Source organism: Sebastes umbrosus, chromosome 20 (assembly GCF_015220745.1).
Source record: "Sebastes umbrosus isolate fSebUmb1 chromosome 20, fSebUmb1.pri, whole genome shotgun sequence".
NCBI classification, from domain to species: domain Eukaryota; kingdom Metazoa; phylum Chordata; class Actinopteri; order Perciformes; family Sebastidae; genus Sebastes; species Sebastes umbrosus.
The window spans coordinates 1,640,585-1,666,908 of NC_051288.1; the positions used below are offsets into that span (position 1 = coordinate 1,640,585).

General features: G+C 43.0%; 1 protein-coding gene across 1 annotated transcript in view; it reads left to right on the plus strand.

Annotated features, from left to right (window-relative positions):
• dnah9 (dynein, axonemal, heavy chain 9) overlaps positions 1-26,324 on the plus strand; it is a 179,667-nt gene that overhangs the window by 142,292 nt on the left and 11,051 nt on the right. Inside the window, 5 exon segments of the mRNA XM_037754464.1 lie at positions 962-1,089; positions 10,128-10,355; positions 12,809-13,000; positions 13,147-13,338; positions 20,423-20,593. Of these exon segments, the coding sequence (XP_037610392.1) occupies positions 962-1,089; positions 10,128-10,355; positions 12,809-13,000; positions 13,147-13,338; positions 20,423-20,593 (911 nt within the window).

Consider the following 26,324-nt stretch of genomic DNA (forward strand, 5'->3'; position numbering starts at 1 on the left):
GTATGGCTGATAATTATGATAGGATGATCATGAATAATTATGATGATAAATGCAGACTGTGACTTTTGGTGCTTATTTAATGTCTCACTGAGAATTAGATGAGGAGATCATTATCACTGTCATCTCTACGCGTTCAATACAGCTTGTTATTTTTTTTCCACATCAATGTTCAAACACACATCTCATGTAAGTGATTGCATCACCACTCATACCACCATGATATCACGGTGGTGCTTCTAACTGGTTTCAGCTCAGTAGTAAGTTCAGTATGTTGCTGGTTTGTTGTTCAGTACAAAGCTAGGCCTATACGACTGCTGTTTATGGGGTTAATAACTCAGCAGTCATCTGTCTGCCACAGAGTTAGTTCATAATGATCCCCTCTGTGGTCATGTCTAGAAGGTAACCCCCAAGATGTGAGATGGTTAAAGGGATAGTTTGGGTTTTTTGAAGTGGGGTTGTATGAGGTACATATAGAGGAGGCTGTTCCTCTATTTTTCAGAGGCAAGAGGGAAATCAAAATATAAAAAAAAAAAGGAATTGGTTGAATTACAAAATCTCAATATCTCTTCATTGGAGAAAATCCATTAGGCCTATTGAAATTCTGATTTAAATGCTTCAACGGCGACTTCTGCAGGGCAGGCAAGACAGTGGTGATGGAGGCAGGGACCTCTTCTATCAGTTCAATGTATTTAATTTTTTCCATGCTAATCTGTGATTGGTCAAAACACATAAAAATGTCGTTCCACGGGAGGACATCCTCTCTCGGCTCGTTACCAATCAACAAGCAGAAGAACACAATATTGACTTTGAATGGTGAAGTCCTTTTGATCAAGGCTAGTTCTTTAGCATAGCTTCGAGTCAGTGTGCTCAGCTCGGCTAAGCATGTCTCAGAGCTACCTGTATTCAAATATTAACATTGATCTTCTCATCTAACTCTCATCTCTCGTGTGTTTTCTTTCAGGGAAGACGCTGGGTTACACCTTTGACAACAAGAACTTCCACAATGTTTCTTTGGGTCAGGGTCAGGAGGTCATAGCTGAACAAGCCCTCGATTTGGCAGCTAGGAACGGCCACTGGGTGATATTACAGGTACAGTAGAACCATAAACTCATACCGTATATTAAGTATAATGCATAATAAATACTGATGTGTATTTTACACTCAGTGCATAAATTCACTATTCTCAGAGAGCCTAATGTGTTTTCATGAGAACATTTTACCATAGTGGGCAGATCCAATTATAGTTATTTGAACACTAATATGAATGTGTGATGAGTATGATTGTTAAAACATTGTGGCTCTTACTAAATTGTCCATTCAGTGCCCATACAGCCCGAACAAAAGGTGCCAATTCATAAAATATATGGTGAGGTTGCAAAAAAAATGTGCATACAGATACACACACAAAAAGGTTTATCTAAAACACTGTTTTCAGAATGAATACGGGGTTCATTTTGTGTCAAGTATTTTCTATACTATAGTAGTTTTAGGTGGCATATTTCCTTTATCTGTGCACGTTGTGAATGAGGTATATTATCACATTGTTTTTCATCGCAGACTCGATGGGATGTTTGCTTTCGTCCCAGGTTTGTCTGCATGGAAACGTGAATTTAATTTTCTGCGGAAATTTCCTAACCGAGAGGGCATTATACAGTACAATATCCACGCCGTGTCTGTTCTCCTCTTATCTGGAGGGCAAGGCTGCCGTTTGCATTTCAAGTGGAAACCTTGGTAGAATTCTAATGGGAAGTATCGACAGATATGAACCGCAGACTGGGCACTGCGGGACATCCTTTTCATTTAATTCACACAGCTGGTAGAAGTTCAAAAAAAAAAAAAAAAAATTGGGACACCATCACTCTCTGCTCCAGACCCAGGATAGCAAAGACAAGCAGTTGTTTAATTACCTTTGCATAAGAATCTCAATCGATAGGCTTAAAAAGGCCTTGTCCCCCTGGCAACAAACCTCCCACTCGCTTTATCATCAGCTGTCTGTTAGTCTGCCCGCTGAGAGCCACCCCCGTGGCACTAGCCGGGGAGGGAGGGAGGGATGGGAGGTATCATTCTCATCTCTGTCCTGTTTTTACCAACAGTATCTTCTCCTGATATAATGCTCCATCTTCTCTTCCTCTTCCCTCCCTCTCATCCTGCCACATAACGTTCATACATAAGCCCTTATCGTTTTCTCATACTGCTCTTATCAATCCTCACGTCCTCCCACCTTTCTCGCTAACCTGCTATCTCTCCCTCCCCTCCTCACCTTCTCATCACAGCCATCCACCTACCTATCCTCCAACCTCCCCCCCTCTCGTCTCACAGTCCTCCTTTGCTCTCTCGCTGCCAGGCCCGGCTCCATCAGCGGAGGGCTGGGTCAATGGCAGGTTCCCCCTCGCTGACGGGTAATTATACTGCAGAACAGTAGCTCCTGCTCAGATAGGCCTCAGAGACAGAGATGCAGAAACTTTGAAAGCAGCCCATTGGGAAAGGAGGGGGGGGGGGGGCGAAGGGGGGGAGATGCAATCAATCGGGCAGATTGGAGTTGAATATCCCACATGGGCCAGGCAGTCTGAATCAAGTGGCCTGAACTCTTCAGCCTCTTTGCACATTTACTGCTAAAGCAACCCCATCTGCAGCCGCTGGCAGAAAATGTTGCAGATAGCAGAGAAAGTACGAGAGACAATTTCACCAAAATGCTCATCATGATATCAGGAACCATTAACGCTGCGGTAATGTGGTGTGTGCTGTAACCATTCGGCTATCAAGATGCTTCTTTTCCTTTCTTTTTAGGCTTTACAGCCAGTATCAGACACACCGCTTCGACACCACGGTTTGTTTACATTCTTGTTCCAGGAAGTGAGTCCCTAACACCTCCTTCCTGATGACATCACGCAGGTTGTGAAAGTCAGCGAGATATGATGTAGTGTAGTCTGTCATGTCTCCTGGCTGAGTCACGGCAAGAATTTATGACTCTCTAATAATTTAATCTGACACAGAGATCATTTTTAATTAGGGATGGACCGATACCACCGGCCCGTCTCGCCCGCACCGTCAGGGAGGTGGAGCGTGAGGACCCGAAAGATGGTGACGAGAGGTTAACGTCACGCTGCCGTTAAGTGGTATCCGTGACGTTGTATCGGAGCCATTTTGCGAGTACGAGTACATGAGCACAGTATCGGACCCGATACCCGATATTGGTATCGATATCGGTGCAAAATATTGTGCAGCAGGACTCCAGAGTGTGATAGTGGCATATACCACCAAAAATCTGTCCAAATGACTAATGACTAATGGTCTGTCTCTGTGTGAGTGTATGTGCGAAACCGCGCCCTGTAGTCCTCCTCGAGCGACATCGCAACCATAAAACCAACCGGAAATTCAAAATGAAGAGAACTATTGATTGTCTTTACGTCAAGAAAAAAATGCTGCAGTGCCCGTTACACCTGTCGTCGGCCCTGAGCAGCCCAGCCCAAACCCCATATCATCTGTAGAGCACTGCTCCAACACCTGTCTTCCCGGTCCCCCCTAAGATGCCTAAACCTGGAATCATTTCACAAGTGCGGAGAGCAAAAGGTGCGTCTGTGTGTGAGACACTACTGTACGTTTAATAACACGAGGCAACTTTACAGCTAATTTCTCCTCTGCTCCGATGATCGCCAAACAGCTGCTCGTAGCACATCTCTGTCGCTTGTCCACTCACTCGCTACACACACACATTACATCACGCTGCTCTTACACCAACGTAATACGTCAACATGTGGATACATGACGTTACCGGACGTAGACTGTTAAACTCACTATTGATGCGTCAAAGCGATCCACCCTATTATTCCCTGATCACCCTACATTGTGAACAACCAATCTGTGTTGAAATCAGCAGGACGAGAGCTTAACGGGAGGTGACATTTTATTACCGTGGTATTGAATTGGTATCGAGAATCGTGGAATTTCACTGGTATTGGTATCGACTACTAAATTTCTGGTATGGTGACATCCCTAGTGTAGGCCTATGGGAACTGACAAAACACTTAAAATGTATTATTGCAGTGGCAAAAGGCGCAATGAAACATTTTGGGTGCACCTAAATGATGTGCTGGTGTGCCTAAATGAAAAAGTTCGGCGCACCAGTGCCACCAATGTGAAAAGTTAGTCTGGAGCCCTGTGTAGTCTGAACCTGGCATAAAGAAGAACCCGATAGCTTTGGTATTCTTTTGAAACTTGAATAACTCATTTAAGTCTTACATTGAGAGTTGAACAAGATTCATTTAAACTATTGATGTAGAGATTTAGCCGTCAAGGATGGCAAGGAATAAATTGAACAGTTTCAGCTACCTTGACAAATATCAGTATTGTGGCCCTTTTTTTTTTTTAAATCAATGAGTAGGATTTTACTAAAACAACAATGTATAAACTGATAGAAAAGTAATCCCTCTCAACCATCACTTCTGCCCCACTAGAAGTGTGTGGGGGTGTGTGTTTCTGCAGAGACCCTGCAGCCCTCTGCCTGGTTGTCTTATTTTGCTGTGTTCGGGACGTTTCTGGACATCAGCCTCTATAAACACGTAGCGATGGGCGGACACAGCGCCGAAAAAATTAAATATATATAGCGAGGCGAAAAGCCAAGCTCGTTCCAAAACGAGAGTGAATCTATAGGCTTGGCTTTCACCCGCTGGCGAGCACCGTAAACCGAACCGACCGCGGTCAGCCGGGGAGGAGGGGCCAACTTTTAATGTTGTGATTACAACCGACAAATCCTACTCAGTCTGCCTTTAAGTAGTAGTGTGAAGTGAATTATCTTGCAGTGGAAGAGTGAATCATATTAAAGGGTAACTTTGGTATTTTTCATCGTTGACCCTATTTTCTCATGTTTTTGTGTCTAAGTGACTAATGGAGACAACAATTTGTGAAACTGGTCCAGTATTGAGGGAGAGCGCTGCAACCGGCAGCTGGGAAACGAGCTGTGAGGGCTAATGAGCAGCGTCAATGTAAAGTTGGGTCCACTATAAGTGCTTGTTTTTCACCACTGACAGGCTCAGACTGTTATTATAAATGTCTGACAACATTATGGAAACGACCCTACAGAGAAATAACATGTTCTCTTTACCTTTCTCTTCATCCGGCCTGTTCGTTATTGTGTCTCGTTGTGAAATCTGAATATCCATATATTCTGGCTCAAATAAATGCAAATTCAAAGACCTCACCCACATTGTGAAAATCATATAAATATTCAGCCATGACATTGAAAATCTTTTAGCTAACACTAAGCTACGCTTTCTTTACTCCAACACTGGCACTCCCATTTCCACCATGGATGTATCCCACTATTCCACCGCTGTCTTCCAGCAACACGTCACCTCGCAAGATTTCAGACGGAGACTTCTTCTTGAGCAAGACTCTTTCCATAATGTTGTCAGACACTTCAAATAACAATCAGAGCCTGTCTTGGCAAAAACAAGCACTGTTAGTGGACGTAAATGACGGTGCCAGCTTGCCCCATAGCACCATATTACAGCCTGTTTAGCAGCTGTCGTCTACAGCACTCTCGCACAATACTAGACAGAAGTTCAGAAATTGTTGTCCCCATTAGTCGCCCTTTAAGCATCATTTTATAGTTTTTATAACAGATGTTGTGAAATGGGAGAAATATTTTTACCTACTGTGAATCCACGTTTTAAAGTTTTTCTTTTACTGGTATCCTAAACACAAAAGCACAGTTTTATCTATCAAATGGTTATGCCTTTGGATTTCGGTGGAAAAGGCTCTGCTCTGAGGAAGTCCTCAAAGAATCAGAAACCGACATGGATTCTGCTGGGAGAACTAATAACAAGTACATAAATACGTTACTATATCAAAACTGTATCCCAGGAGGAGGTCAGGCTGGTGGAGGGAATATAAAGGCTCAGTAGAAAACCAGGTTTGAACCCAAATGCACAACTCTGAGGTTATGTAAAAGTTCACATTTACTGATGGTCAAAAACAGACAGAAGTCAAAACCAGGCAAACTTTTCTGAAAGGGGTCCGGTGAGAGTTCAAAGGGTCAGAAGGGGATCATGCAGGCTACAGTAGGTCAGGCAGACAATCTGGCAGGGAGTGAGTGGAAATGGGCCGGTTTATACAGTATATATATATATACTGCAGGGCTGATGAGGGAACGTGGGAACAGGTGAGCAGATGGGGGGGAAAGTCGGGTGATGGGAAAGGCAGTAAAGGGGTTAGTGGAGGGCAGAAGGGAGTGGCTTTATCTGCACTGACAGGACAGCTAGTATGTGCCAGCGAAAAACACTGAGCAGACAAAAGAATGGATGTCTAGGAGTTGTGACAGGGAGCTGCAGCTGCAAACAGCTGGCATGAGTGTCAGCTGATGGCCACACAGCTGGTAAATGAGTCAATAATTGTGCAGCATGAATGAAAAAGCTTGTGCCAATCAGCTGATGCAAGTGTGATTGTAGTGCTCTGCCTCAGCCTATTATGCTTCAATTATGGCAGTTTTAACTATTTCAACTTTGTTTTTCTAAGTAGAAAAACAATTCCCATCAGTTTAGTATAGCAGATGGCTCTTGTACTACAATACCCATGAGCCTCCATGATTATTTGAGTTGTGAGGCTAATGATGGGCTTGTTCGAGATGAGCCAGGCCTGCGCAGAATCGTTCACCGGCAATCGGCTCACAATGCATGCTGGTTAGATTTGTGTCCGATTTGATCCCGACCTGGTCTGACGTCATGCCCACGTGGGCAGCGATAACCTCACGAGATCGAAGCAGCCGCTGATTTAAGAGCCAGGCGACGCAGTTGCTCTACACCGACTGCAAGACCCAGGGCATTATGGGAAACGCCTGGTTGTCACCTGATTAAGGAGCTGATTGGCTCTTATAGTTTCTACAACACCACGTGTTGTAACTCTCTGTCTAATTGTTATATTTATCGCTAGATTGTAGGTTATTAGTTTCATGTTGTGCAATGAAGGTTTCATCTGTTAACAAACATATCTTGTGTGGTTGATTATAATAATAATTATAATAATGAACGTTATTTATAAACACTCAGTGCTCATTACAAAGTGCTTTACAAGGCAGACATCATAATAAAGGATAGAATCCAACGCCAGATACACGCACATTTCCACATAGATTTACAAACAAATATCAATAAAATCCCAACATGGTCTGAAAACTACAAGTAGCCTACAGATCAGCTCTAACAGGATGTCACTATCTCTGTGACTTCCTGTAAATTCTTTGAAGGCTGCTGGAAACAGCAGGAAACTGTCCGACTTGACCGCAGCTTTGTGTAAAAGGCTAACGCCAGGGCTGTGTTCCAAATCGCATACTTTTTACTTTTAGTAGGGTGAGTTGCCGTAATGTGGGACACCTCAGCTCTAGTGAGTGTAGGTCTTCCAACAAACAAATAAAGGACACTCAAATTATTGGTTAACACAAGCTGTGGTTTCATGTGATCAAAGTGATCACATGACACCTCTAATGTCCAATCATAGGTTGGAGGGTGGAGCAGTCTTCAAACATGAAGCAGCCTGTGTGACGACCACCCAAAGGTCAGTGACATAGAGTTTAGACAAACTGAATGTGAAGGGTACATTTCTTAGAAATAACACAATCCTGATAGTTATTATCAGGATGTGGTTATGATGCGTTTTTTCATCAAAAATATTATAATATTGTGTAAATATACTCTATATTTGTTATTTCAATCACATATTCCATTGTCCCACTTTAGGAAATATGGTTTGGAAAAGTGGGACAGGATGATTTGCCTAATGTATGACAGTATGGATTGTGCAATAACAATGGTTATTTATAGGATTTTAGTCTTCTAATGCATTATTTAAGGTGAAGTGCAAATTATATTCCATATTTGGGGGAGGCTGCATCTTTTTTGGTTTGATTAGGACACATCCTGGGGATTTGGGAGTGGTACTGGGTTTGGATTTAATGTTTTGGCTTCATATCGCAATATATTCCACAAGTCTGAAATGCAAAAAATGTCCCACATTAGGCTAATTCACCCTACATACTGCAGCTGCCCTCACAAAGAACATACTGTTGCATGCAGTATGCGTACAATTGGGACATTTGGACAAAAAGAAAAAGTATGCGATTTGGAACGTATCCTATGTTAATTTCAGCCATGTGCATCATTTTTTAGTGTCCCTTGGAAACAGTTTCCGCTGTGTGCTTCTTGCTAAATAATGTGCATGTGTTGTCAATTGGTGAAGATGTTTTTTTTTTTTTTATTTGCTTGTGTTTTGTCTATTTGCATGTGTGTTGAGCTCTCAGGGTCACTATTACAGTCATATAATGACAGACAGACCATAGCAAACTTTTTATTTTCCATGGCTCCTATGAAATATGATTTAAATGTATAACAGACCTTCACAGCCTGCCACACTCTGACTCCATCCTGCACAGTTATGAATGTATCCCCACCATTTTTAAATTTAGACTCACTCAGCAGTCTGTCTAGCTGTCAGAGCCCGCGGTGTGTCGGCAGTCTGTTTGTCCCTCAGTCCTGTTCGCTGTGTTCCTACGTCAGTCTGGAGTCTCACTGCTCCTCCACTGCGGGGCCGCCTCCTCGCCGCTGTATCCCAGCTGTGCAGCTGTCCTCGGCGCCGCTCCTTGACGAATGTGTTTTTGTGTGTGTGAAAGAGAAATATTGTGTGCGTGCACCTGTTTATTTTTGCTTCTTTAGGAGCCAGTGTGTGTGTGTGTGTGTGTGTGTGTGTATGCGTGACAGACAGTTCGATGTGCCATTGTGCTTCCCCTCAGGTTGCGTTTGATAGCAATGCATCAAAGACCTTGCCAGTGGTGTCTTCTAATGGGTTTTAGATTCAACTTTTTATATTATTATGTAAATAGGTGACTCTTTGATGTCGTATCAGCGCAGTCATCGCGGGGCTGGAAGGCCCTTATCAAGAAGACATTGAGGGAACAAAAAATGCTGCACCTGAAAGTTAATTAAAAAGCCATAAAATAGTGGCTGCTGCTCTGTCTTGTTTGTTTGTCTGTCGGCCTGCTCGTCTCTCTCTCTCTCTCTCTCTCTCTCCCCGTTCCTCCCCTTCTCCTCCCCCTGCAGCCAGAGGATGAATGGTTTCATTACAGTGACAAGTTCTGAGGCAGTCCCTGACTTCCTCTGTTGGCTCTCTTTATTGCCAAACTATTTACATGCCAAGAGGAAGGGTTGTACTGGCTTGATGAAAAAGCGCTTGAATTGAGACTTTTAATTTGTATACCATTCATTATTCTCTAAGGCATCTAGAGGCAAACCAACTTATCCCCCTTCTCAGCTCCCAGCTCCTCCCAGACGTCTCTCTCTCTCACACAATGTAAAACTTTTCTTTCTTCTTTTTTTTTTTTCTTCTTTTAAAACGACTCTCCCAAAAAAAAAATCGACGTTCCTCTCCCTGTCATGTCCCGTCGTTCGGAAAGAGGCCTAACTTCAGCCATCATAAGGAAGATTAAATATGGAGAGCAAAGGGAAATGAGAAAGTAAAGAAGCTTATGAATTAATGACTGGAGTTATTAGTGCTGTAATTAGATTTAGGGAATGGGCAGCGCTGCGTGGTGAGATGTGGGGGAGGTGGGGGGGGTGCTGACCCCTTATGATTCACAGGATATCCTGTAAGTGTCAGAACAGTTGAGATGGAAAATTGAGCTCATCCATGCTTGTGTGATAGTACAAGTCAGCTCCACTGCCCCGCACCGCGCCGAGAGATGAATATGCAGGATAGTCAGGCTGAGGTTACGCCGGAGAACGGTCGCTTAATGTCAGCAGCCTAGAAATGGGTTTCGAGTGCTGTGTACCATTTAATTTGGTGCCACATCAAAGTCACGGTGAGGAGAGGAGGAGCTGCAACATTTTAATTGCTCCTTTTTGCTAGTTGTCATTACAAACATAAATTATATGGACAACTCCAGCATCAAGTAGCACATTAAGCTATTATGTGTTATCCATTAAAGCCCAGACTTTCACTGATATCCAACAGAAAACATTATCTGGGTGTAGATTAGGCTCTCTACCCTCACAGAGGGGAATTCATTTTGCCTAACAACCAGCCTACCAATAATATACAGTTTTCCTTTTTAACCCTCTACTTGCTGATCCTGTTCCTTGTAGAATATCCACTTGGTGGCTCGCTGGCTGGGTACTTTAGAGAAACTTCTGGAGCAGCACGCAGAGGGAAGCCACGAGAGCTTCAGGGTGTTTGTCAGTGCCGAGCCCTCCTCCACCCCCGAGGGCCACATCATCCCGCAGGGTATCCTGGAGAACTCCATCAAGATCACCAATGAACCGCCGACCGGCATGCACGCCAACCTGCACAAGGCCCTGGACAACTTCAACCAGGTACTACACCCTCCGAGGTTTCATGTCATTCCTGGAGGTCATCTGATAAAGATGAACTCTTCAGCGGTGGAAAAGAACTAAAACCAAAAAAATCGATGAATCGAGCTTTAAAACAAGCCTCCCCTCAACCAGATACAACCTTAACATGACATTCGTAATTATGTTCCAATTTTAAATTATATTAAATATGTATTTTAATATAACACTCTGAAAAGGGCTTCCATCAAATGATATCATTAATTCCTTAACATAAACAAAAGCAGACGTTCCTATTGGCTGTGCTCCAGCTGGTGGGCGGTGCTTGGTATTTCCTCAACAGATCTCAACGTTGCTGCCGGGTCACAAACTTTCTCATTTTACAGCTAAACAGTCATGGCAGCCATGTTGAGATCAGTTGAGGAAATACCAAGCACCGCCCACCAGCCGGAGCACAGCCAATAGAAACGCTCTCTCTCTCTCTGAAATGACCTGTGATTGGTCAAAGTCTCCCGTCACGGGCTAGATTTTCTGAATCCTGAAAACAGAGCCATGAGGAGGTGCAGAAGTCTAGTTATCTCTCAGAACACTTGAATTACAATATGCTGAAAGGTTATTATGGGGTTTTTGCCCAACGATGCCAAAAATATACTGCCTACTGCAGCTTTAATACATGAGGGCTACGGATACTTTATGTTGATGCACGCTACCTTCAGCTGAAGGGCTCATTTTCGTGTTTGCCTTGAGTGGCAGTTGAGGTAACACATGCCAATTTTGACTCCAGATTTCTCATCAAGTTGCCAATTTGCAGAAAAGTAGGAGCTAGCAGATGGGGAGAGTCACCTTTCACTCACTCTGGAATTGCCTCTGACCCATGGAGGACAGATGTGAAGGAAGCACACGCTTACACCAGACGTCTGTGTGGTTACGTTCTGCAGGGAGACGGCGGTGGTGCGTTACGTGAGGACTGAGATCACAACAAAGTCTATCTGCTACTTTTTGTGTTTGTTATTGGAGAGCGTCCAGACAATATCATGCTCGGGGGGCTGTTCTGCAGCTAGAACGGATCAGTGCGCTGCAGTGGCCTCTCCCTTTTCTCTACCTTATCAGTTCTCCTCTCTATCTAAGCCTTACCATTACCTCAGTGCTTCGCTGCCAATGCATCTTCCTCTGCACCATTACCTGAGTGCTCGGCTTCCTCCCCAGTCCATTTCCACGATCCTTAGTTTGCCGATGTCTATCTGCCTGATAAGCGCAACGTGCTCGTGAGCCATGCCTTTATGCAGACCCACTGCAAGGTCTACTGAGGTAAGGATGGGGGAATATTCCAGTCATGTGTGCTCAGTGAAAGCTAATCAATGTTAGGCTAACTCTCTGTAATAGCCCACCCGCGTGGCTAAAGCCAGCGCTAAGCCAGAGAAATGACAGTTTCTTTCCTCTTGACCTTTTCACTGGGATATGTGTACAGCTCTGCTGCCTATTTCCACCCCAAGAAGCCGAGAAGACGGAGTCTGGGTGGGCTAAAAAGTTAATGTCTGGCACAATGGTTTAGGTTTTTACTGAGATAACATTTGTATAATACTTTTGTGAAACAAGCTGTTATGGATTTATCCGTTCCCCGTTCGCTGAAACTGATCGATTCTGTTTATCTGTCAAATTTTCTGGTTATTCAGACTCACGCATATATCTTGATGCTAATCTCGGACATCTGTCAGTTCAGAGATATTGAGGTGTGTTTTTCAGTGCATGTGCAAAGCTTGTGTGTGTCTGTGCACTCTCACTGGATGTCGTTTCTCTCCAGTCCACAGGTCATGAATAGGGAGGCTATGCGTCTCTTTCAGCTGTGTTGAGCAGAGGAGCAGCGTGCAGAATATTAACTAAATCTCTGAAAGGGTGTGTGTGTGTGTGTGTGTGTGTGTGTGTGTGTGCGTGTGCGTGTGCGCGTGCGTGCGTGTGTGTGTGTGTGTGTGTGTGTGTGTGATTGGTAGTCAGCCTTCACTGTACTTGTGTGTATGTGCGTGCGCGTTGTCGGAGTCAGCTCCACAGGGTACTGCAGCAGAGGAAGTGAAAGGGTCTTCACCGTGGCACTCACCATGACACATGCTGGAATAAAGAGAATTTAGCCTTCCTATTTCCATAGGGGTTATTGGCATGCTTATTTAACTGTCTCTCCCTCCAGAGATTACAATGCCATTTATGTCCAGTTTTTTTTATTTGCTTGTCTGGAATAATGAGCCCAGGAGACGGTCGGAGGCTGAAGGCGCCTGACAAGTTGTGACAATTAAAAAGGAATCTCATTGTCGGGTTTATTGCCATCTAGTCATCTCATTGTCCGTCTGTTAGTGTGCCGCAGCGCTGGGGCCTCAACTAAATAAAACAGGCCTGCCTGCCACAACTTTTTACCTGTAACACACCACCGTGGCTCAGTTAATGCTGCTGTACAGTTCAGGAGGCTCTTTGTTTTTCTTGTTTTCCAGGACACGCTGGAAATGTGTGCGCGAGAGAATGAGTTTAAGAGCATCCTGTTTGCCCTGTGCTACTTCCATGCGGTGGTGGCAGAGAGGAGGAAGTTTGGTCCTCAGGGCTGGAACAGATCGTACCCTTTTAACACAGGAGACCTCACCATTTCCATCAACGTCCTCTACAACTACCTGGAAGCCAATCCTAAGGTAGATGTTTATTCTTTTATTCCTGTGAAAAGGATTACAAAGACCACCGTTTGTAATCTAAATTGGAAATCTAAACACGCGTGACCTCAGCTACACCACGAGCCACTTTCTAGTAAAGCAGCATCCCCTCCGTCTCTAATTCCCAGGTGCCATACGATGACCTGCGCTACTTGTTCGGTGAGATCATGTACGGGGGTCACATCACGGACGACTGGGACCGCCGTCTGTGCCGGACCTACCTGGAGGAATTTATCAAGCCTGAGATGATGGAGGGAGAGCTGCATCTAGCGCCTGGCTTCCCCTTGCCTGGAAACATGGACTACAACAGTTACCACCAGGTGAGGCCGACTCAGATCAATTCCTAGCCTTCGATTACATGAAAGGTAAATTAAGATTAAAACTAGAAAGGCGAGGTCTCTGCCAGGTGTGTCTGCAACACAACTGCTGTTATGTCTGATTGAATGATTACAACCCAGAATAGGCTAATATCACTGCAACCACGACAGGTCCGTGAGCATGCAGCCATAAATGAGCACCCAATCTATTATGCAGACACACACACTGACTCACGCACACACACGACCTATGTCATTATCTCCTAGTGGAGATAAAAAGGTTAAAAAGCAGGTAAAAAGTGTGAATTCAGGCAATAAACACAATGTAACCCATAGTTATAAAACAAGAAAATATTAAAGATACAGTGTGCAGAGTACCCCTCCGCTCACTCCTCCCTTTCCAAGACTGCGGTAACGTGAGTAGCTGAGTGCAAAATCATGGTAATTCCGTTGGCCTCCCTCAGAGATCATCCATACCATAATAACACTACTTTAGGAGCAACAGGAAGTCAGACGGCGGCTCGCGGTACCACAGTTTTGCAGTTGCTCGAGAACTACGGTGGCCTTCAGGTAACGTAACAACGTGAAAGTCTCTCTCTAGAGCCAGAGTTTGGTTTGTCCGTTCTGGGTTACTGTAGAAACATGGAGGAGCAACTAGGAGGACTCCGTGAAGAGGACCCGCTCCCTATGGAGGTATGAAGGGCTCATTCTAAGCTAAAAAAAACACAAATATTCTTAGTTTCAGGTGATTATACACTAATGAAAAACATAGTTATGGATGGTAAATTAACTTGCATTTATAGAGAGCCTTTCTAGCCTTCCGACCGCTCAAAGCTCTTTGTCAGCATTCACCCATTCACTCACACATTCATACACTGATGGCAGAGGCTGCCATGCAAGGAGCCAACCTGCCCATCAGGATCTAATCTTCTTAGCTGTCCATCGTGTCCGATGATGACGGTTGCGCCAGGGGGTTGGGGGAGTGTTCAGCGCTGTTGGCGCTGGTGCCACTTCATGTGGCTGTGGAGGCCGATGCGCGAGCCACACACTCGCCCGCAGATGGGGCAAGGGAGCCCAGATGTTGTTGTAATGCCAGCTGCCCGCTGGTGTCGTTGGGCACGCCTTTCGGTCCTCCTCTGTTGGGTGGTGTGGTGTATTTGTTCGGTCGCTCTGGCACAGGTGACCTGCTAGGCTGACCTATCAAGTGCCAGATGTTCCAGATGGGTGGGATTTATGTTGCAGCGCTTGAGGAGGTCTTTAGTGTAGTGCTTGTAGCGCCTCTTTTGTCCGCCAGCAGCCCGTTTTGTGTTGCTGAGTTGCCCATAGAGGGCTTGGCGAGGCAAGCGGTGGTCGGGCATGCGGATAGTATGCCCTATCCAGCGGAGATGGTTTTTTTGCTAGTGTTGCTTCCATGCAGATGGAGTTGGTCATGGAAAGGATCTCTGTGTGAGGCACCCGATCTTCCCAAGAGAGGCCGAGGATTTTTTGGAGGCATCGAATGTGGAAGGCCTCCAAGTTTTTGATATGCCGTCTGTATGGGGTCCATGTTTCTGCCCCATAGAGTAGAGTGGGGGCACATACCGCGTTGTAAACAGCCACCTTGGTACTGATCTTTAGGTTTTTGTTTTGGAATACCCTTCTATGGAGTCGCCCAAAGGTTGATGAGGCTTTGTTGATGCAACTGTTTATTTCAGTGTCAAGGGAGCAGTCTGAGGAGAGTGTGGAGCCAAGATAGGTGAACTGGTGAACTACTGTGAGTGGAACACCACCTATTTGAAAGCTAGGGGGTGAAGGAGGTTGGGTAGTGAGTTGTGCCATGACTTCGGTTTTTTGAACATTGACCTGGAGACCAAAGGACTGGTATAGGCTGGAGATTGTGTTAAGGGCATGCTGCATGGACTCTGGGCTATGTGCAAAGACAGCGTAGTCATCTGCGTATTGGAGCTCACGGATTTGGCTTGTCTTTGTCTTTGTGTAGGCCTGGAGCCGTCGGATGTTGAATAGACTTCCATCAAGGCGGTACTCCAGGTGAACTCCATCTCTGTGTTCCAGGGTATGGTGGAAGAGGTGGGTAATGGCTGAAAGGAGGAGATTGAACAGGACCAGTGCCAAGACACAGCCCTGTTTCACCCCAGTGTTGACCTTGAAGGGCTCTGACTGGAGTCCTCCTGTGAGAACTCTGGCTTGCATCCCATCATGCAGTTGCTGCAGGATGGAAAGAAACTTGGGTGGTACCCCAAGTTTTGGGAGCTGTTTCCAGAGCAACTCACGGTTTATGGTGTCAAAGGCTTTGCTAGGGTCAATGAAGGCTATGTACAGGTCCTTGCATTGTTCTCTGCTCTTCTTTAGTAGCTGCCGTAAAACAAAGATCATGTTAGTAGTGGATCTGGACTTCCGAAAACCACATTGCGTTTCTGGGAGAGCACTTTCCTGAATGTACTCCATCAGCCTATTGAGCATGATCTTTGCCAGCACTTTCCCTACGGTGGAGAGGAGAGAGATTCCGAGGCTGTTTCCACAGATGGCTCTGTCGCCCTTCTGTTTATAGATGACCACAATGTTAGCGTCCTTCCTATCCTGAGGGACTATCTCGGACTTCCAGATGTTTATGATCAGGAGATGTAGGCGGCGTGTGAGGAGGAACCCCCCATGTTTGAGGATCTCTGCTGGGATGCCATCAGGTCCTGCACTTTTGTTTTTCTTTAGGCTCTCAATGGCTTTACGGGTTTCAGAGAACTGTGGTGGAGTGTCAAGAGGGAGGATTGGTGGAAGGTCTGGGAGTTTATTGAGGATATGGAGATCAACGGGGTTGGTGTGGTTGAGGAGGGTCTCAAAATGATCCGCCCAGCGGCCAAGAATATCATGGCAGTCCTTGAGAAGAGTGTTCCTGTTTGCTGATCGGACAGGGGCGATGGTTTGCTTCCTGGGGCCATATATGGCTTTGATGGCATCATAGAAGCCCTGGGTGTTGTTGCAGTCTGCAAACTTTTGGATTTCTTGTGCCCTCTGTATCCACCATGCGTCTTCCATGGTCTTTTGTCAGCATTCACCCATTCACACACACATTCATACACTGATGGCAGAGGCTGCCATGCAAGGAGCCAACCTGCCCATCAAGACCTAATCTAAATACTCATTCACACACAGACGGCACAGCCTTCACGAGCAGTTTGGGGTTCAGTATCTTGCTCAAGGACACTTCAACATGTGACCGGAGGAGCCGGGGATCGAACCACCGACCTTCCGATGGGTGTACGACCTGCTCTACCTCTGAGCCACAGCTGCCACAGTTATGATACAGTTATATTCCATTTCTGCCAATAGATCCCACGAATTGTTACACACTGTACCTTTAAGACTGCAGCAGTGGCTCTCTGGGTGTTTTCACAGGGCCACTGGGGGTCCCAAAGGGGCTTTTATGTGAGCAAATTAATGGTGGTTTAATATTGCTAGAATCGAATCACTATAATTAAAAGCATTTTTTCACTATCACTATTCCCCATGTACAGTGTAGAGTTCTACAATTCAATGCTAAATCAATAACAATAAAACTCTTTCCATATTCCTGAGTCATAAAAGATTGTAGTTTGAGTTGTGTATATTTCTCTGAGGTGGAGCTGCTTCGTGGGTAGAGAGAGTTTGCCAGTAAGTCTTACGAAGTAACACTGAAAGTTAAAAGGCATGAAAGTTGCAATAAGTGGAACTAGATGAGTCATGGAACACAAAATATTTATATAGCTGCACCACAAAGTCTGAACAACCGACACCAGTCCATTACAGAATTATACCATCTATGTCACCAAACATCTTTCACCTTATTGTTTTGGTTTGACAGCTCTCAACTTTAATGTTTAAGTTCCATCCCACTGTTCTTATCAACCCTGTCTGGAGCCACACCTGGTATTACCAGCTGTTTTAACTGTTTTAGCTAGACAGGATATTCATTAGAGATATCTGCAACGTAATTTTGTCTAGTTAAGACTCTAATTCAAGATATCACTAATTCTATTTTGAATAGGCAAAACTCTACTTTTAGATATCCGTAATTACATTTTGACTAGTACGATTCAAACTACTTTTGTCATTCATCTGTATGGGTTTTGTCATTACAGATATCCACAATTCAGTTGCGTATATCCCCAATGGGAATTTGCAGAATTATGAGTAGTCATAATTCCAGTTCAAGATATCTTCAATTCCCCTCAATTGTAGATATCTACATTGTGCTTTTTAGATATCTAAAATTAAGTTTAGCTTCAGTTAAAATTCAGTTAACCAGTCAGAATGATGTTGTAGATATCTTGAACTGGAGTTACGGATAGTCAAAATGTTGTTACGGATATCTAAAATTAGAGTTTTGACTAGGAAAAGTGACGTTGCGGATATACGTTAGCTTAGCTCTGTGTCTAGCGTAACGTTAGCAAGTGTCCGACAGACCGTGTGTGTGTGGCGGTGGTGAGTGTGGGGTTGTTGGTGGCGTTCTAGCTGTGAACGTAGCAGTGCAGTGTGTGTACAGTTTATTTGTTGGTGAATAAATGCTACAACTCCTCAAGACCCGAGCCAACTTCCTGTATCTTGTAACACCGGCTCACACTCTCTTAAGGTGGACTGTTAAGGTGGACCAGCTTTTCTCCTTTAAGTGACGAGCCACTCCTCTGAGTTTTGCTCAGCTTTTTATTTAATTTTTTATATTTCTTTGAACCGTTTAACCGATTGCATTAATCGGTTAAAATTCTTACTGCTGGTTAAACGGTTAATTATTAAAATCCCTGGTGCCCACCTTTTGTAAAATTCTCACTATCTGCAATCTTTGCACATTTCAACTATGGTATGGTTAAGGTTAGGGAAAGATCGTGGTTATGGTACATAAAAAGTCTATCTTTAATCATTCATGCATTATTGTTGAAGTCTGAGACATGAGATAAACTTCGGCCTCCTGCATGAAAGTCAGCCTCCCTTTCAGCTACACACCCGTCCACCACCAAAACCTCTACACTTTTACATTCTACTTTGGGCAAATTGCTTCTTGACATTGACATTGAACATCAGCACTGAAGGTACAAAAAGTTCCAATATAGACTTAATTCCTGGGATATTGGGTGATGTCACCAAGCGTCCAATTTTTTCTTAAAAATGCACAAATGCCTTTAGCTTTGCCACCGTCTGGTGTGACCGGGCGGAGGCAGAACCCAGGAGCTTCAGCCACCAGGCTGCCCTGGTAGTTAAACATTAAAACATGCTGAAAATAAACATACCACATACATCAGCTTCATCCCCTGTGTGATCACCATTCAAAATGACATGTTTTAGCCTGACCTCACTTTAAAGCATGTCACACTAGTTGTGACAGCTCCAGGCATCATCAGGTCACTGCTCCACCTCACCGTGACTGTCGTGTATTTATCATTTAACACAAACAGGCTTTGTGATTGACAGGGTGAAATCATAAATGAGGTCGGTTGTTGTATCAACAGCTGCAGGGCACCATGAAGGCTCACATATTATGGATCATTTTCAGTGATGAATAAATAAGCAAGGCTAAGCATATTGTGGTAATTTCATTTTCCAATTTGGAGTATTTTTTTTTTTTTAAGCTTCATTTTCTGACAGCTGGAACCAGCTTGAATATGAATATGAATATGCAGTGGTTCACAAAATGTGTCCAGATTTCCCCTATGAGGTCCCTGGGGAGGCAGAGGGAGTGGAGTGTACAACTTGTATTTAATTTCCCCCCAGTCTGGGTGCTGCTCAACGGGCACATCCTGGCTGTCATAGTGGCTCCGGTGAGAAGGACCGGAGTGTTTTACACTCGGCTGTCAGCGCACAGCCGAGCCGAGGGGCACAGTGCTCGAGATCTGACCGAAGAACAGGGTCTGTAAAGGCCCCTGGGTCCCCGGGGGGGTCTGTTAGGCCATCGTCTCCCCCAAAAGCATCCGGAGCAAACTTACAGTATATTTAGGAGAGGAGAGATGTGGGATAGGCACAGACGGAAAGTGACTCAGCAGTTTTACTCCTCTTTCATCAATATACAGGTGTATGCAATCAGCAAAAATTAGCCAGCAAGTACAGAGGAGATCAAACAAACGGACTACAAAGTGTTTCTGTATTAAAGGCCAATATATTTTCCATCAAAACTTTCATCAGGACATTATGATTAGAAGAGCTTTTTATATAATGTAAGTGCCCTACAAAAAGGAGTGTTTTTTTTCAGCGGAGCTTCCACTTTAATCTGCACTAACTTAAAAGCATATTGATATTCATTATGGACCAGCAGATGGAAAATGCCTTCTTGTTATGGTCATTAACAGTCTGTCAATTGATCATGAGTGTTTGAATCTCACCCAGAAATATCTCATCATTTATATGGTTCCATTCTTGTCCTTTGTCAGCAGTACTTTAGAAGAACCATCTGAGAGAGAAAGACTTTTGTACTTTTCTGTCCAGAAGTAATCGGAGTTGCCAATCTTTATGTTGTCAATATGAAATAATCTAGGGCTAAATTAGGGGTGTAAGAAAATATCGGAAAAAATCAAATATCACGATATTATGTTTTATGATACTGTAACGATTCTCAAAAACACTGTATCGATTTCTAATTAATAGTTTACATGCACAGATTAACTAAGAGTCAATCCTTTATTTCATTTTCAAAACAATGTGCCCTCTGAAAGTAGTGTTATGATGTTGGATTTTACAGACTATGATAATTACAATTTTGCATATGGTGGTGTGTTTATACTATGACAGGTTTCCTAAAATTAGATTTAAAAAATCGCAATATATCGCCTTATATTTACAGTATCACAATATATTGAATCGTAACCCCTGTATCGTGATAGATATCGTATTGCCCAATTCTTGCCAATATTTAGCCCTTGGCTAAATTAGGATTAGTGTTCAAATGTTGTCCTGTTCATGTCAAAATCACGTTTTAATGTTGTCTTCATTTTCAGGAAAATAAAATAATTTCAGACAGGGTTTTGCTCAGGCTTCACAGAAATTCAAACTTTCTTAAAGTGGAAAAGTATAAGATTTATGATGACACAAGAGTTTTGCACAGTTCTGACATGTATTTCTTCTGCTCCAGTACATCGACCACACCCTACCTGCCGAGTCGCCCTACCTTTATGGCCTTCATCCAAATGCTGAGATCGGCTTCCTCACACAAACCTCCGAGAAGCTGTTTCGCACGGTGCTGGAGATGCAACCCAGGGACGGAGGAGTTGGAGAGGGCGGTGGGACAACACGTGAGGAAAAGGTCAGTATGTATTGTATAGTACATGTCCAAACGTATATGGACAACTAAACATTACACCCATAAGTGATTGTTGAATAAGAGTCTCCACTCGCAGTCAGCGTTCCAGTTCATCAGTGGACCACAACATTTGAATATCTCGTCTGGAGCACTGTGTCGGTCTTAAAGATACCGCTCTTGAATGGTTCAAAGCTAGACTGCTAGACTGTCTCAAAGATAGATGGCTTTAAATTTTCTCAAGCTCAACGAGAGCGAGACAGAAGTCATTATTTTTGGACCCAATCGAGGCAGCAATGACCCCAACATGGACCTTTCCCCCCCTGGAACCTTTTCTTAAACTTTTATTATTATTGGCTTTTGGCTTGGCATGAGAGTTGCCTTTTTTAATCCTTTTTTCTTTCCTATTGGTCTTAACGCTTTTATTATTTTAATGTTCTGTTGGTTTTAAGTTGGTCTTAGTGCTTTATTGTTTTGTTTTTATGTTTAATTATACAGCACTTTGGTCAAATGTTGTTTTTAAATGTGCTTTATTTATGCATTTGGATCGGATTGAATCCCAAAGATGTTGGATGGGGTTGAGATCTGGACTCTGTGCAGACCAGTCAAGTTCCACACCAATCTGGGAGAACCATTTCTTGACTTGGCTTTGTGCACAATAGCATTGACATATTGAAACAGGAAACTGTTGCCACAGATCTGGAAGCATACTACACCATATCATTGTATACAGTAGCATTAAAATGTCACCTAGTTGTCTATAGTCTATAGATATTGCGATAATATCGTTATCATGAATTATTTTGGCCCCGATAATCGTGATATCGTAATAGTGAAAGTCTGATATTGTGGATCTATTGGGCCGAGCAAAGACCCACTCAAGTATTCATTTTCTGTTAATCTGCCAATTATTTTCTCAATCAACAGATTCCTCATTTTGTCTTTTAAAATTCAGAAAACATTCCTATAATAATGTAATTTCCCACAGCCCAAGGTGATGCATGCAGATGTCTTGTTTTATCACAACCCACAACCCCACAAGACTTTACTATCACATATGACAAAGAAAAGCAGCAAATCCTCCTTTTCTGTCAACAGAATAATGGACGAATCGTTTCAGCTTTAACAGGGAAATGGGTTTGATGGATGCTACGCAGCTTCTCATGGAGAGGCTTGAACTGATCTCAGTTACATTATTCTCACATTCAAGTATGGTTGCTTACTTTGTGATTTATTTCCTTCACACTGTTCTGGGATCTGAATGCTGTTTCAGTGACTTTTTTTTTACCGTGACAAAAAACAATCTTGATAATACATCCATCGTCAGTTTAGACGTAACGAAACCTTGTACTGTAGTAAATGTTGACAAAAGGTTCTGTGGGCGGAGGAGGCGGGGGGGCAGGTGTTGGTTAGTTTGACCCTTATTTCCCTCAAGACTCCCTTTTCCCTTAGCAGCTTTGAGGTAGGAGTTTTATATCTTATTCCACACTGTCTCACAGTGTCACACATTTAGAGGTCAGAGACATACAGCACATGTGGCTCTTGTGGTAAGAAATGGTAATAAAAATGACTGATTGCATAAAATGTGTGCATGGAAGAAAAGAGATCAGGTCCTTTAAAATAAAGTTGAAAGTGAAGTATAATATATACTTTTATTTTATTAATCAAATATGACATTTTCTATTAAAGGGACTGTTTGTAAGAATCAGAAATGTCTTGTTAACAGCGACACCTGTGGCCGTTAAGTCAACGAAAGTCAGCGTCCTGTTGCTCGCGTTTGTGCTCGCTCTACATAGACATGAACGAGCATCGCTCAAAACAGTGAGGCGGCACACGTCAGCTAAAAGCACAATATCACTCTATATTTCAGCTGCTTGGCAGTAATGTTAGCTGACCAGACGAAGGTCTCTCCATGAATCAATGCTGATCCTAGTGTTGGCTTTTCCTGCCTCAGCCTCCCGACCGCCGCCGGAGGAGTGTGCGCGCATGCACGTGAGAATAGAGCGAAAGAGTGAGAACGAGCGCGGTGTGTGAGTGAAGGCAAGCAGAGGAGCAGAGTCCAGCAGAGACTCCGGCCCTGGAGACCAAAGCTACGGTCTCCCCTGCGTCCTCCGACTGCGGCCAACACTGTTTAACAGACGGGCTTCACTAGATACAACCAAGAGGTTTTGGTGCTTCCGTGTAGTTTGTGTTGGAGTCTGAGTCTGAACAGCGTAGCCACATGCGAGCACGCATGGGACACCGACCCGCAATGATTTATACGTGTAAGAAGTTACAAACAGTCCCTTTAAAATAAAGTTGAAAATGAAGTATATTATATACTTTTATTTTATTAATCAAATATGACATTTTCTATTAAATGTACCAAAACAAGACGGACTCCATGTTTTTATGGCTGCAACATTCCCTCAACTAGAAACATTCAAGATGTCTTATGCATCATTTTTAAACACATTTTCCCAAAATTCAGTATAACATGTTTGTAACTTATGAAACGTCAGCGTTGAGCACTGTGAGTTTGAACAGTGTTTGGCTGCACAGCATGAATTTGTTATGATGGACCCACTAGCAGGTCAGTGAGGTTGGGGGGAGGGGTTAAAACGGTGGCATTTGAACTAAAGTTATGATTCTGATGTGATATTCAGTCTTGAAAAGTCAAACCCTCATACATGCTAGATACCCTGTGCGGATACGTAAACCAAGGCCTTTCACGAAGCTGACCGTCTCACTAAACTCTGAGCTGGAGCAGCGAAACTTAAATGTATGATGACAACAGGTGACATTCTCTGTAGCTGCTGCACACTGAATTGAAAATAAATTGCAGACCAACTGTTTTGGGCCTCTGACGGCACCCAGGGTGATTTTTACCGGAATGGCATTTTCTGGTGCATTTTCTGGTTGGGTGCTGCTCTGAATTAAAGCTTATTTGAGTGTAAAAGCTCAAACAAAATATTCTGTCAAAGAGAGCGCAGCCTTACGCACTCCCTCAATGGAGCAAGTGTCACCTTTTTAATATCATAAATAAGGGTCTTGGTTGTCTGAATGTTAGCTTTGTTAAAAAGTAATTTATGCTTACTGTTGCTTGAAACAAGCAGCCAAATGTGAGTTATGTTACGGGCTTTCTTTTACTTTGATTACCATCAGCCTGATCTCTCTCCTGACATCTCTTATTCTTTAATAAGAGTTTATGATTGTGAATGATGAGGTGGCCCTTACTGTAAGCGTTAATTAAAACACTGTTAATCCTAATGACTGCGTTTTGTTCGGTGCATATAGAGTATAAATTATTAGTGATAACATTTCGGCAACATTTCCAGAGGCTCAGTATGGAGTCAGATCAGTCTCAGTATTAATGAACACACAGAAGGATTCACAAATGTATTTTGTGATTAATATATAAATGGCTCTCTCCAAAAAAATATTTTTCAATGCAAACAAAAATAGTTATTTTTGTATATAAATGTAAAAAAATAAGGTTCAAAAATATATTTTGATTCACACGGAAATATTTCATGTTTTAAATAAATGTAATAGAAATCCACAAATATATGTTACTTTCCGTGTTGGTGGACACCCTGTGCATGATGTAAATAATACCCCCCCCCCCCCCCCCGTGACCACCCTCATGAAAAGGAGGGAGACATCTGATTGGCTACAGATAATTCCCTGTTGAAAGAAATGGATCGGTGCACGTCAGGGGAGTCTCATAAAACCCAAACAGATGCAGTGAAGTTCACAAATAACAAGCAGTTTGTAAATGCAGGTTCAACAGTTTGTTTATAAATGTGACAACATCCAAATGTGTTTTTGATGAAACTTGCAGATACTTTTAAATACACATATTTGTGGATTTCTATTACATTTATTTAAAACATGAAATATTTGTGTGTGCATCAGAAATACATTTGTCAACCTTATTTTTTGATATGTGGATTTTTTTTTTTTACATTTATATACAACGATAATACAACTGTTTTTGTTTGCTTGAAAAATATTTTTGTGGAGAGAGTAATTTTTATATAGATCAGAAAATACATTTGTGAATCCTTCTGTGTGCGTTCATTAATATTGACACTGATCTGACCCCGTAGTTTAGCCCCAGTTATGGCCTCGTATGTATTAGCATTATATTCCAGTCACAGTGGTAATCATCTCTGTGAAAGATAAACACCCTGAAATGTTTGTCATTTAACAACACTGGCAGCTGTTGTGAGCCATCAGGGTGAAAAGAGATTTAGTCCACTGCACAATAAAAACATTTGTAATATGTTTCTCAAGTTGTGACTCTTCCCGTCCTGGTAGCCACCTGCAGACTTCTTTGTTTGGATGAGGACCTAAATACACAGGAAGTGCAGTCCATGTCAAAATGTGATACATCTGACGTGATGCAAATTGACTTTGATGCTGTTCACAGTGCAACAGTAAAGAGGAACTGTCGGGACAGATTGACTGTAACACTGGTTAAATCTGAAGTGAAGCTAAGCCTGAAACTAAGCTGACCGGAGGGATTACCAGTTATACCAGGTTTACCTCTCTAAATCACGCTTATATTCAGGAAAATCAATTTTGTAAAGGAGGTTTAAATAAGCCTGACCTTAGATACTATGAGCATGTACATGTATTCCTCCAGACTATAGCCTGGTGCTGGTCAAGCTAGCTTTCAGCTTTAGCTTCATCTCGGGCTTAACCAGTGCTACAATCAACCTGACAGCCTGAAACACTCCCCGGCAGTTCCTCTATACACCGCTGCACTGTGAACACTCAGTCTGTTATATACATGCCAGGTCACATTGTGAGCTACACTACATTTATTGTGTTGGTAAAATCTGAGTTCGTAACCTTTTCAGTTCCACTGAACACTTTTAAATGTTCTGCAGTTTGAGATGAAGACGGATGATTCATAGTGAGAAGTATTTTCACCATTTGTTCTCTTTAAAAGTCACTGAAATAAAGAGGAGAGAAACAGACATCTGTCTATTACAGTATATATATATCATACTAGCCTTGCGAAGGAGGTTAAATAACACTCCGTTAACCTCTGACCCTTTACAGACATGCCCACTTTATGATAATCACATGACGTTTGGGGCAAGTCATAGTCAAGTCAGCACACTGACACACTGACAGCTGTTGTTGCCTGTTGGGCTGCAGTTTGCCATGTTATGATTGGAGCATATTGTTTTATGTTAAATACAGTACCTGTGAGGGTTTCTGGACAATATCTGTCATTGTTTTGTGTTGTTAATTGATTTACAATAATAAATATATATATATACATTTGCATAAAGCAGCATATTTGTCGACTCCCATGTTGATAAGAGGATTAAATACTTGACAAATCTCCCTTAAAGGTACATTTTGAACAGATCAAAAGTTAAGCTCAACTCTCTTTTGCTTTAATTGTTTCATGAATCTCTATTCATTATTATGGTCTTCAATGTGGCTGTGAACATTGCAGTTTTGTCTGTGTGTTAAAGTCATGAACAATCAGTTCTTAAACCAGACAGTGTCATTAGCTCCGAGTCAGATTGAAGTTTCATCTTGGTTCGGTTTGTTCCAGGTGTGTTTTTCCGTTCCTCGTTGTATTATGATGTGTGACCTTTCTGGTTCAGAAGCCTGGATACTCTTGTCTCAACAGATGTCAGTGCCATGCACAGTTTACCAACGAGGCTCACTTTGTATTCAGCTCGCTCAGTAGCTGCCAAACCCACATCAGATATTTGAACTGAAAAATCCA